Source organism: Bicyclus anynana, chromosome 15, assembly GCF_947172395.1.
Source record: "Bicyclus anynana chromosome 15, ilBicAnyn1.1, whole genome shotgun sequence".
Lineage (NCBI taxonomy): Eukaryota > Metazoa > Arthropoda > Insecta > Lepidoptera > Nymphalidae > Bicyclus > Bicyclus anynana.
In genome coordinates, this window is record NC_069097.1 from 6,993,929 (window position 1) to 7,007,272 (window position 13,344).

Here is a 13,344-nt window from a genome sequence, read left to right on the forward strand (position 1 = left end):
TTCACTAGGTCACTTAGTAATTCAAGATTTTTTCAGCGTAAGTGTAAATTAGTCTACGTATTGGTACATGTCTACGCATTGTGAGCCAGCAATACCTAAATTACGTGTTTATGAGTGCTATTTATTATAATATTTCTCCATACTTTAATTGTTAGACTTGTATTAGTATATTATATACACTAGCTAACCGAGCAAACTTAGTTAAGTTTAGAGAAACACCAAAACCGTGTTAATCTCTTTCAGTGCAAAATTATTTTGACTATTTTTTTATTTTTATTGGTATCAAGACGTTTTAAACTCTAGTCACACTAATGGCTGTATTATTTTTTATTGAATAAGAGAAGACCTTGATGACAGGAAATGATACAAATAGTTTTTTTTTTTCATTAATTAATTTATTTTCCTTGTCTTCCCTAAAAATTAACAAACAATAACTTTTAAAGACGAAAGAATTCTACATTTACATAGCATTTTTATAAACTATATTTTATTATTTAAAAATACATACAATAAATACAATCCAGGTTTTATATTTACTTATAAATTACCAATTTACTCCATTTTCCTTAAAGACTAGTCAGGAAGTTATTACGACCCTATTACAATTTTTCAGTTAACTATACGTAATTAAAGAACTCAAAAAAAAATACAATGCATTTTTCGATTTTAAAAGTCGGGATATCACAGCTATTATAGTTAACTATTTACATGTTAATATAAAAAAAGCTTTATTGTTTTTTTAGCATTTTGATAATATAAAAGTCTTAATTTAAAAGTTAAAAGGCAGCTCGCAAAATTTTATCTTTAAAATAACTACATTTTGGTATAAGCTAAGTCTAAACTAGTGGCAAACTTTTTTTCTTATATACAATAAGTAATAATAGCAACTACGGAATGTTCAAAATATTATATAATATTTTAAAAGTGTCAGGATATTAAAAAATAAAAATATCGTAAAAGTTTAAGAGCGATTAGATAGAATATAAATAACTAAATCATTTTTACTTTGCAATTAATCATTTACGCATTTCGTTTGTGTTAACTGTTTATCATAATCTTTCATACACAAGCAGTATATTAAAAGTTATTGGAAACTAAAAAAAAGATTATCTGAGTTACAACTAGTGTACAATTTTTCGCAAAAAAAGTACACATTATTTTTAAAGTAAAGAAAAGATGATCTGAGAATTTAAGTATACTACCGACCTGCATACTTCTTAAAACATTCGTTGCAAGTTCAGTTTCCAGTTATATACAGTTTCCACTACTTAACATTTTTCATATTATGATGGTGTATTAAAAAATGTAATTGTATCTCTTAGCTAAGTTAAGTTAGCTGAGCACTTTAATTGAAAACCTAATTGGAATATTCATATATATTATTTTAACTTAATTGAAGTTTAAACAGTACACCGATAATATTAAATAAGTACTTTAATTACAATATGGACGTATTTATTATCTGGTGCCTTGTGTTTGTGTATTTGAAGCAAATACGTGACATCGTACTAATAAACACATATCACAATTTGTAAATATACGTAAGTGCCAAGTAAAAATGAATCAGTTATGTTATTTCTGATACGTCTATTTCTCCATTCTCTTATTCTAAATATATATACTCTGAGGAATATCCGCCCACTTCAATATAGTAGCGTCTTATTAAAATGGGCGGAGCGAACAATTGTGCCTCCGAGTATATTTTATGTCAATCGTTGGTAGGGAGTAAACTTCGATCTACATATATTTTCTTTATTAACTAGTTTCTAGTAAGCATAGGGTTGATCATGATGTTAGCGAGCGCGTTGCGTCGTTTCCGCCATGCGCCTGCGCCTTGGGCGTGGTACTGGATCTGTCGGTACCAGATGCGTGTGCGCGCACTCTCTTCTGCCTGCAACGTACAAAAAATAAGTAGATTTTTTATTTATTTTTGTTTTTTTTTTTAATTGAAAAAACTTAAATAAAAATAAAAATAGTTTATTCCATTCTACCTATACTTCTAGCGGCTTATTCGCGACATCATACCTATTGGAAAATCTACTTATTAAACTAATAATAAATCGCTTAGTGGTATCTACGTCTTTGCCGGTAAGTATCCACATTCTATATACCTAACATCAAACTAGACCCGAGCCAAATTAGAAAATATAACATCCTAAGTTGTCCTAAAAACCTTTCGCTTACCACCAGTATTACAGGGGCTTAGCTACGTGTGAAATCAAAATATAAGTAATCCACAATCTCTTTTTTTCCCTGGTTAACCGTGTGCCCAAAAGTTAGTAACATTCTAGATAGGTAAGGTTAAACGAGCATTTTTTTTATCTTTTGTGAGAAGTCTTTACCCTTCATTTGGGCCCCTCAACTAAGTTTGATACAGGGCCCTTCCTAGGCACGCTACGCCACTGCAGTATTACCAAGATTTTCTGTATAAAATTAAAAAAAAATATATAATTTTTAAATTTCACCTATGCTGATAATTTAAAAAACAAATAAAGTCTACGTGTTCTGAATCACTTCCAAAATCCTGAATACAACACATGCCTACAAAAAAATCTACACAATTTATGCAAACACACATGTTTGCTATTGTCCTGACCGCAGGCGCGTCAAAAACTCGCGTGCCAAATAAAGCGAGCATCGCACTCGTAAATAAAGTGCAATGGTTTGTGCCAAAATATATTGCAAGTGCTGACTACACTGCAACCATAAACGTTGGCATAGCCTGGACTCAGCATACTGCTTAGATAAACTGTTGACGTCACACTAAGCATTCATTTTTGCACAAGAAATAAAGAAAAAAAACATATTATTGGCCATACGGAGCACGTTAGATAACATATTAAGATCCGCTTATTTCCACAGACACAAAAGGACTCTACAGACATGACCCCACAGACAAAATATTCTTTCTGCGAATAGTGGCCTGGCGCGGCTTGTATCTGTCAGCGTCTGCGCGGCCGCGTTATCATATATATAAATACGATATTATATACTGAATAGAAGAATATTATTTTGTCTGCCACGGCACGTGTCTGGCACGCTAAATGTCTGTAGATATAAGCGGACTTTTATACGGACCACGTTAGATACTCTTACTTTATAGTAAATTCACAGACGACGCTCAACATCAAATTACAAGTAGTTATGTTTGATGAGGCTGCCAAATATCATCACATTTCCAGAAATGTAACAAAATTTAAGGCCCTAAATATGTATCTAAACTGGGCCTGTAGCCATGCGGCATGTCGATTCTCTTTCTACAACCGTTAACGCTTTTTTCTATGGGATCGACAGAACCAATTGACAAGTTGATCACGTGACCTGTCGATAGTGAATGTCATTCCGATACATTTTTTATAAAAAGAGAACGTTTGTAGAAAAGAATCGAAGTGACTAAGGCCCCTGTAGTGTAGATGAACGCTTTATTTTGATAAATTAATTAATGCAATTAACAATTTATTTTGTTGAATTTTGCCGCCAAACCCCGACAAACCACTACCGTATATAACATAACTCTTGTAAAGATCTTTGTAAAGTCAACATCACCTGATGTAACCATGCTTACCACCACCTAAGCAATGCCACCTATATCCAACTTAAACAGTTGCAAATAGATATCATTGCGTAGGTGGTTTGTGCATTGCTGACATAATTTAGAGTTTCGAGTAACAGTTTCTTGCGGAGAACATAAAATAAATTTAATATTAAATGCTCACTTTGTGGAAGACAAAGTAACGCTCGTTTCTATCTAGTAATTAAGTAATAATTTACCTTAAAAATAAAAGAATCCTTAGTCGTAATCTCGTGGACCTCAAAGAAATGTTCAGGCTCGTGATCCGCAGCGACCACACAGCGATCGAGGAAAAGCGGCTCCCTCTGCAACGTGTATCTCCCTGCCTTCTCCCTCACAAGGAGGAGAGCGGCCTCTCTCACTCCACTGCGTGCGAAAAGAGCCTCCCCCTCTCTTTCTCTTGCCTCTCGATCTCTTGCTTCTCTCGTCTCCCGTATTTCGTTCGTTTTGTGAGCGATCGTTGGCTGGAAGTTAATATAATTAGGTTTATTGTTTAAAAATAATACTGCGTAAAAAATAATAGTTATGTAAAAGCAAATACTTTGTGAACTAACGTACTAAAATAACTGATAGTCGTTGTGATTACTAAAAATTTTTAAACTAAGCTAACTAAATATTTAATATAATTTCCTAGACTTTGCTCAGCAAGAGCTTGTAAAATAAAATCAGAGAGAATAAAATAACAAAGTACCTACGACTATACCTACGTCTTTTTCTTTTTGTCGTGTTTCAGAGATAAATTCGAGAAGCAAAAATGTGTTTGTCAAAAACGGCTCCTCCGTTATTAGTAAAACAAGAAATAATCGTTTAAATACTAGTATTTTTTTTTTGTTTTCTACAAGTTAGCCCTTGACTACAAACCACCTGGTAAGTGATGATGAAATGTAAGATAGAAGCAGGCTAACTTGGTTGGAGTAGGATGAAAACCACGCTCCTTTTGGTTTCTACCCGACATCGCACCGGAACGCTAAATCGCTTGGCGGTACGTCTTTGTCGGTAGTGTGGTAACTAGTCGAGGCCAAAGCCTCCCACCAGCCAAAAAATTTCAATTTGAAAAAATTAAAAAAAAAACAGGTTCACCTTTCCGTTAGTAACCAAAAGTGCGTTGATCGACATCAGTTTGATCGTACGACCCTTGCGCCAGTTGTTGTCGTTGGGTTGTGTAAACAGCAACTTGCCTTCCATTGCAAACCTATAAAATATATAACGACATTTTAATTAAGGCATAGAAAACTTTTACTATTAATGTCTGGACCACAAATCGTTCGGACTACGTAACTTTGCCGACTGCCCAATTAATTTTCTAAAGTTTACCATTAGCCACAACCCAAAATTTCTGAATAAATCCCCAAATAAAGCAGATCTGCCTAATAGCAAGTATTTGTATAAATAATAGATTAGCAATTTTAATTAATTTGTTTAAATTTCAATTAAGTTTTAAAATCTATAGGCATCGCTTTGACTTATGTGCACTTCTTCCCTACCATACCCCTAATCTACCCCTATCCGACGCCTACCCTAACCTAAACCCAAACAAACAAACAATCAAATCTTTCCTCTTTATAATATTAGTATAGAAGTATTGATTATAAAGAGGAAAGGAAAGAAGACAATTACATGGTACAATGACCTTGAGAAGATAGTGGAAAGTGACTGGATGAGGAAGGCGGAGAATCATGTGTGGTGGTCTACTAGGGGAAAGGTCTATATCCAGTAGTGAATGGATAGAGGTTGTTGATGAATCTCATTCTCACCTAGCATCATCATGATTCCAATCCAGCACATCAACTGCCATCTTTCTCAACCTGATGTCAGCGACGTGCAGATCATGCGCCGTCCGCCTTGCAGCAGCAAGTCTTCTCCACAATGGCACATCTCTTGCAGCGGCGGCGGCGGCGGCAGCTGCAGCGTTGATCTCTTCAAGTCTGGATTCAACGCAACGTTGAGCAGCTTTCACTTCTTCCCTTTCTGATGCGCAAGTCGGTGTAGCACGGTACAGCCGCGAAAGAAGGAGGGGATATTTTGTCACGCGTTGAACCGGCACCTAAGAGTAATTTGTTTTTATATAGATTGATAATAAATCATTATATAATCAATAACCGCTTGAACCACAGAACTAAATAAGTCCCATTAAAATTTAAAGATGTCTGCCTTTTTTTGGACGGTCCTTCGTGACCGAAGATTGTGATTATCACTATAACAAGACTATTTCCACAGTAACGTAGGGGCTTTAAAATAATTTTCCACACTTACCTACTTAGTAATTTAAGTACCCCTAATAAAAAAGAAATATTATTAAATGATTGAATGAAACAGTACATCCAAACGTACCATGAGGAACGAGTTAAGATTCATCCTTCTCAGAACCGCATTTTCCATTTGTGAGACGCGCAAGAATATCCTCAGGAGTTCCTTCTCCTTCTCCAAACCGGCTAAAAGCAATGCGGCGCCTGCTTGTTTAACACAATATGACTGAAAGGCTGTCAGCATACCAGAGCACTCCAAGAGAATCTTGCCAACGTTAACCGTCAGTAAGTCCTAAAAAAAGATTTTAAATTTACAACACGAAATTTTCCCAAGAATCTTAAGAAATAGTTAATTTTAATCTGAATTTGACTCATTTTATCGGATTGACCCTATTTGAACTTGAAATAATTTGCATTAAGTGCAATTTGCGGTCGTTCCTACGACTGCACGAATACGCAGTATACTAAATTACTGTTCCAATCCCATAATCAAAAATCAACTTTTGACTTGAAAAGCTTTGAGAATAAATTACACAATTCATTAGTCAAAAATAAATTAGAATTTAAGCAAATTCAAGTAAACCTATAAAAAATACCTCATCTCCTTGTTCAACTGCAATTTCGAGACCATCTCTCAATTTTTCAGATAAAACTTGATTATTATCTATTAATTCTTCAACATTTAAAAATATAGCACTTAATTGCTCCTGTGTAAGTAGACCAGCCACTAGCATTGGCTTATAGAACTCTTCAAGAATAATTTGTAGATCACGACCATATTTCTCTTCAGTTTCAACAATTTCTGTTATTATTTCTTTCCTTTCTGTTCTTCTTTTTGAACATTTTCGGCATACTAACGGAGCATAAACCGAACCTAAAGAAAAATACAACAATTGTTAAACATTACAGTGTTTACAATAATTATAATCTTTGGGAATCACACAATCTTACCTTGCTCTGTAACTTGAGAATCAACTGCGGTATCACAATCTTCGCATAAATGAATTGGAGCATCTTTGTCACTCATAATATTATTTGGAGTAATTTTTCCTTGAAGCCTACTCCTTGAAGTCTTACTTGTTTCAGATCCAACTCCAGAATCATTCCTCTCTATTTCCGTTGAAGGCTTTTTACATACCAGAGCTTTTTCAATACTATCTTGGTTAATAACTAATGAGTTATCTTCACTTGAATCTGATGCATTGGATAGCTGGCTGGTATTACTACTAATAAGTTTTGATTTAATTACATCTTGTTTTTCTTTTGACTCATCCAATAAAGTTGAGTTATCTCCTTCATTGTCATAGTTTGTTATATAGGTTTCTTCATCATCAATTCCTCTTTCTTTGGCATCAACTAAGTAAGAAAGTATATCATATTTAGATGCGCCTTCAAATATAGATCGAGAACCACTCCGTTTTTCATCATCTAATAATAATAAGGAATTAGGAGGTGGATTTACTGGTAAAGGTGGAGGCATATCTCCGATTTCTTCATATATTGGATCACTATTTAAGCGAATTGATTCATAGAGATGATCGTCATCTGTATTAGTTGTTTCAATATCACAAATCGCAGCATCAACTAACATTTGATAAAACTTTGATCTCGTAGAGTTAGTATCATCCTCTGTTGATAATTCACTTGCTGACGCATTATAACAGTCCGACATTGGTTCGAGATCTGAAAAAACTCCCATGACTCCACTTTCGTATTCCATACTTTCATAAGGAGCAGAGCAGCAATTATCATTGTGTTCTAAACAATCGTTTGTATTATGTTCACTAATATCTTCTGAAGCTTTTGAAACTTTAACTAATTTACTATCGTTTTGATTGTTTTCTTTTTGAACTTCTTCTTTCAAGCTTATGAGAGAACTCTCTATAAGTTTTTCTATGGTTGCTTTGCTGCCTTCCGCCCCTTCTTGATGTTTTGTCTCTTGAAGTTTAATTAATGAATTTTCTATTAACTTTTTAACAAGTTCTGAATCAAGTCCTTCCGCTAAATGTGAAAAGAATGGATCATCAAAGAGTTTAGTGATATAATTACCACTTTCACTTGATTTATTTTCATCTGACATATCTTTTTTATTTCTTATGATATCTTTGTCATCTATTTTTCCACAAACATGGGGTATAAGATTTCTTCTTACAGCTTCAACTGGATCATTTAGAATTGAAGTAATGTCATTGTTATGAATCGATTCTACATATTGGTTTTTGTATGTATCATTGCAATAGTCTTCATATGTATTTGATTCTTCTAATTTTTGCTGTCTTGGAAATTCTGCTCCAATGTATATTTGACTTTTTGATTTTTTAAGTTCGGTTTCTGGCGTCCCAACACTTATGGTAACAGTAGTTCCTGATTGATATGTATTACATGGATTACTGTAGTCGTCATTTACAACAACTGATGAGAGGTATATCGGCGTATCACCCCTTACATTCATAGTAGAATAGCATTCGTTGCCATTGATTTGTATCGAGGTTTTCCTAGGTTCAATTTCATTTGTTTTATAGAATTCTTTTCTATCTCTTTGTTCATCAAACTCATCAGAGTCAAATTGTTTAACCCTTAACACGGTTTTTTGCTCATTGTCATTTGTATCCGACCATTCATCACTTGTAGAACTTGTTGAGTTACTACGTACAAATCTAGTTTTAACATAGTTGTGTTTCTTTGATTTTAATTTTAATCTTGGTGGTGGTTCTGGTGAACCTGTTATACCATGACGTAGGTTTTTTAGTACTTTACTTGTTATTTCACTACTATCACTCAAGTTTCCAATGTCGATATCATTTTTATTTGGAGTTTCTTGAACGTCCTCAACATTTGATTTCATATTAGACTCCTCAAGATTGTTGCATTTTTGTTGTGACATTGACTCTATTTCATTAACAAATTCCAAGAAAACTTGACTAGTATGACCGTGTTTTGTTTTTGACCGAAGAGCCATAGTATCTAAAAACTTTGGAGGAGAAATAGATATCGCTGACGCTAACCTTTCTGATTCTGAGCGGCGTAAGACTGGAATTTTAGGTACGTTGTTATCTGAAATAAATATTTTCAATTATATTTTATGTGAATAACATGATAAATACGTTGGAAAATTATTACCACAATAAATCAATACTACCTTCAATGTTTGTAGAGGTACTTTCAGCTTCCACGTTTGCAGAATTATTAGAATCCATTTTTATAATTTCAGTTGCAATTTTCTTTAACTCTAAATTAATTTGCATATCTTCATACAATTCTGATTCATTTTGGAGATCATTGCTTTCATTTGAATTCGAATAAGACATATTATTTTCTGCTGCTTCTAAACTGTGACTCACAACGTCACCTTCTGCTATAACTTCTTCTTCCGCCTCAATAACAATACTTGGTTTTTCATCTTCTAAAATATTGTCATGTAAGTTAAGGTCTGCTGTATATATTACTTTAGTTTCTTCTTTTTCAACCAAGAATTGAACTCTTTTTCTTTGATATATATTTTGAGATGAGTTTAAGTTTTTGTCTTTAGGTTTAGGTAGGTAAAACTGCGATAAATTATTACGCTTTATCTCGACTGAGTCTTCAGGAACTTCAACTTTATTCTTAGAGTCATTGATTTCATAGTTTCTTGGTTTTTTAAGAATTGATTTAATTGTATCAGTATTATGATTTTTATATTTAGGACTGCGTGAATATTCACTGGTGGGCTTTTTATTAAAGTTTCTTTCAGGTAGACGTTGATTATCACTTTCACTGTCATCGTCTGTTTTGTTATGTCTTATTCTTCTCGGTGGTCTTTTCGGTGAAACACTCTTCTGCTTAACCCGATTTGACGTTGATATACTTACTACTTTTTTATTATTACTCTTACTTAATGACCCTAATTTACTATTTTCATTTTTAATGTTTGGTAAAGATAATGCTGAAGACATATCAGTAGATTTGAAGTCATAACTTTTGAGATCATAATTGACAGAATCATATACAGACACTTCTTCTATACTATTATTTTTCAGCTCAGTAGATACACGAATTCTTTGTCCGCTTATTGCTTTTACATTTGTATCAGATTTGGACTTATTTGAAGATCTAGATTTAGAATCTTGAAAAACGTCACCGTAGTCATCATCAAACTCAATTTCTACCATAGATTTTGAACTCCTACTAGTTTTGACCAACTCATAGGGATTTATATCGCAAGATAAAATAGATTTCTTTTTATCTGTTGAATTATCTTCATCAATCCATAGTTCATTAACTCTGCTCACTGACTTACTTCTACTTTTGTTAAGAGTTTCTGGACTTGGTTGTTTAGTTTTGATACGACAGGGGCTTATGCTCTTTGCACGTGATCTTGTTGTTGAAAACTGACTTCCGATACGAGTCTCATGTGGAGGAGCTAATCTACTCCTACGCATTAAGTCGTATGGATCATTATCACCACTGGGCTTCAGAATACTAGGCCTAGATTTTGTGCTTTGAACTCGTACAGTACCAGCTCTTAATAAGCCACCAGCGTCACGGCTAACTTGAGGACCACGTACAGTTCCACCTACTAATAATCGTGGACTTTCTGTTATAGTTAGTGGCAAACGAGATCCTTTGCATTTCTTACATATACTGACTTTGGTTGAGCTGGTTTTCTTCGTACCATTAAGGTATTCAGGACAGGAACATAGTATAACAGCATAATTATGAGGAGTTGGTTTTTGAGGAGTACTTATTAAGACTGGACCGGGAACTTCCGGATATGCTGAGAAGACACTCGGCCTCCCCGTGGGTGTCTGGGTCCTTACGGACCCATAGAGCCACGTTTCTGCGTACTTCATGGATTTCGACAGTGCTGAGCCACCTTGTCCACTTATAGTTCCATACATGTATGGACTTTCAGGAGATTTTTCAGAAGATTTGGAACTTCCCGAAGTATTCAGTTTCAGTTTCGACGACCATTTTTTCGGACGTGAATTTTCAGGTGTTTCGTAAATCTGAAAAGAAAACAAAACACATTTTATATCGTACTGTAAAACAAAATTAATGAACTTGAATGAGAACTAAAATATAATTAATTGAATTAAAAATATATATAATATATAAATAAAAAGACAATTTTTTACATTAAACGTTTAAAAAGTGTTGAAATAAATTTCATTCATTATCAGAACTCGATAACAATTTATTTAGTATTCGATTTGAATACATATTTTCCAATTGTTAAAGAAATGAGTTTTAACCAGTTAAAAAGCGTTTTTGTAATTATTTTACAATAGTTCCCTTTGTGCTTGCCTCGACCGATTAGCACGACCGTCTGAATTTCGAAAACTCTTATTTTGAACAAAGGTTTCTTTATTCAAGACATACAATTGGCAATACTACATCACTTTATTCGTTATACCTCTTGTATACGTTAGTACGTATACAAGAGGTATTTATACTCTGTTAACCGACTTCAGAAGAAGGAGGAGGTTCTCAATTTGACGAGTATGTTTTTTTTATGTTTGTTACCGCATAACTTAGTCATTTCTTTACCAATTATAAAAACCTTTTTTTTTTGTTTGAAGGAATTTACTTCCAGATTGATCCCATTTGATTTTCAAAAAAATTGGTTTATTAATTTTGTGTTAAAATGAAAATAACGAAATTGGAAACGTAGGACACACTAAAAACAGAAAAATAAAATATTTTTAACAAAAAAATTTAACCGACTTCAAAATCATAAAAATAAACTAAAAAGCGAAAAATAACATCGTATGTGCTACCTTGGTCACTTTGAAGGCGGTGCCAACACAGTGATGCATTAACTAAATCCGATTAAATCATAAACTTAGGGTTCAAAGAATGTTCTTTCCCGTGGTTCTTTCAGAAAGGGCTTTAATTAATACGCCATTGGCTTGGCACCGCCTTCAAAGTGATCTGAAGGTAGCACATACGATGTTATTTTTCGCTTTTTAGTTTATTTTTCGGTTGGTTAAATTTTTTTGTTGAAAAGATTTTATATTATAATAATAATAACAATATTCCTTTTAAAATTGAATATTGTATTTTTTTTTAATAATAAGGCTAAAGTTTGTCCGTCCATGCTGCATACGATACGGTACGATGGATGTACCCATGTCAGAGGGATAACCAATTATGCAGTTTTGGTGTCAAGGGTTCATATTTCAAAAGTACGTTTTTACTAAGACACTTCAATTGAATAAGTGACTGACGACTGGAGGGACACGAAGTCTTCATAATATTTCGAGGAATATAGTAAAAAATACGCTTTTACTTGAACAGTAGTAGACATCTCTGTCTCTATCTAAAATATAAACTGAAGTTTACTGTGGAGTTATAACATGGTTTGGTTACAGAATAATTACTACTACATTAAAAAGCTACTGAGCATGACATTGACTTCTTTAACATGCTCAGTAGCTCTAATATAAAATAATATATCCCAAATAGCTAATTATTAAAAATAGCAGCTAATAATTATCTTGAGATGCCACCAAAAGTTTATCTATAAATAGTGAAGGAAAAGAGTGATACAATAGAGATTTAAAAGGTCTACATAAAACAGGAAGTATTTTAAAAATTCTCAAACATAAAATGTTCACTAATCTGAAAAAGACAACGAACAAAATAATTAGCCCCCCCTCTACTCAGTCCAAATGGGCCATTCTAAAACAAATTCCAACTTCCAAAAAGGGGAACCCTTTTCAAAGTTCAGCAAACAATTTGAGATACGGAACAGATTACGCGAAATTGATTCTGCTAATGAATAAGTTATTTGAACGAAACATTTATTTGGGAGGCAATAAATTTAATTGCCCTTAAAGTAGACTCGTCCTTGTATACTTTGACAAAAGGAATCGACAACCTTAAGGATAAAGTCTTCCGTCTTCTTAAAATAAACATCATTTCTATAGGTACAATTTAATTTCACAGTATTTCAGACGAAATTTTTATACAGCGTCGAATTATAATTCGAAATTAAAAATCAAAATCTAGTATAGTCTTTCTCATGAAAGAAGTCCCCCAAACGCGGCGCTAATTGTCATTTGGTAATAGCAGTCTTATTGTCATTTGTGTAAGGTGCTGCCAATTTTAGTTCAGGTTTAAGACGCGGGACTTCTTTTATGAAAAGGACTCTGTCTAATAGGCTTAGTCAAGTTCCAATGTTTCTAAAGACTCTACCACCGAAAGTCCGAAATCTATACGATTCTTGTTTGTGTAATAATCCTAGATGTTATTATTTACTATTAGAGGTCCTCGACTTCATTCACATAGAACTTGTATCCTTTCACATCCTTTTTATGCCTTACGTCTGATCCTAATAAATAAAAAAAAAAAAAAAAAAAAAATGAAAAATAAACAAAACCTTTAACAAACACATTTACGTATGTTGAGTTATTAGAGATTATCTGGTACAAAGCTAATTAGAATCACAATAAAACACACACACACACACACACACACAGACACACACACACACACACACACACACACACACACAGACACACACACACACACACAAACACACACACA

The 13,344-nt window shown here is 33.5% G+C and overlaps 1 protein-coding gene across 1 annotated transcript in view; it reads right to left on the minus strand.

Moving 5' to 3' along the window:
- Nucleotides 1-373: 373 nt before the first annotated feature.
- LOC112053988 (uncharacterized) overlaps nt 374-13,344 on the minus strand; it is a 171,362-nt gene continuing 158,391 nt past the window's right edge. Inside the window, exons 4-11 of the mRNA XM_052885691.1 lie at nt 8,957-10,802; nt 6,769-8,871; nt 6,414-6,691; nt 5,903-6,109; nt 5,326-5,615; nt 4,652-4,763; nt 3,772-4,035; nt 374-1,891 (exon numbers count right to left, since the gene is read on the minus strand). Coding sequence (XP_052741651.1) covers nt 1,760-1,891; nt 3,772-4,035; nt 4,652-4,763; nt 5,326-5,615; nt 5,903-6,109; nt 6,414-6,691; nt 6,769-8,871; nt 8,957-10,802 — 5,232 coding nt within the window. The 3' untranslated portion in view covers nt 374-1,759. The remainder of the gene's footprint in view (nt 1,892-3,771; nt 4,036-4,651; nt 4,764-5,325; nt 5,616-5,902; nt 6,110-6,413; nt 6,692-6,768; nt 8,872-8,956; nt 10,803-13,344) is intronic.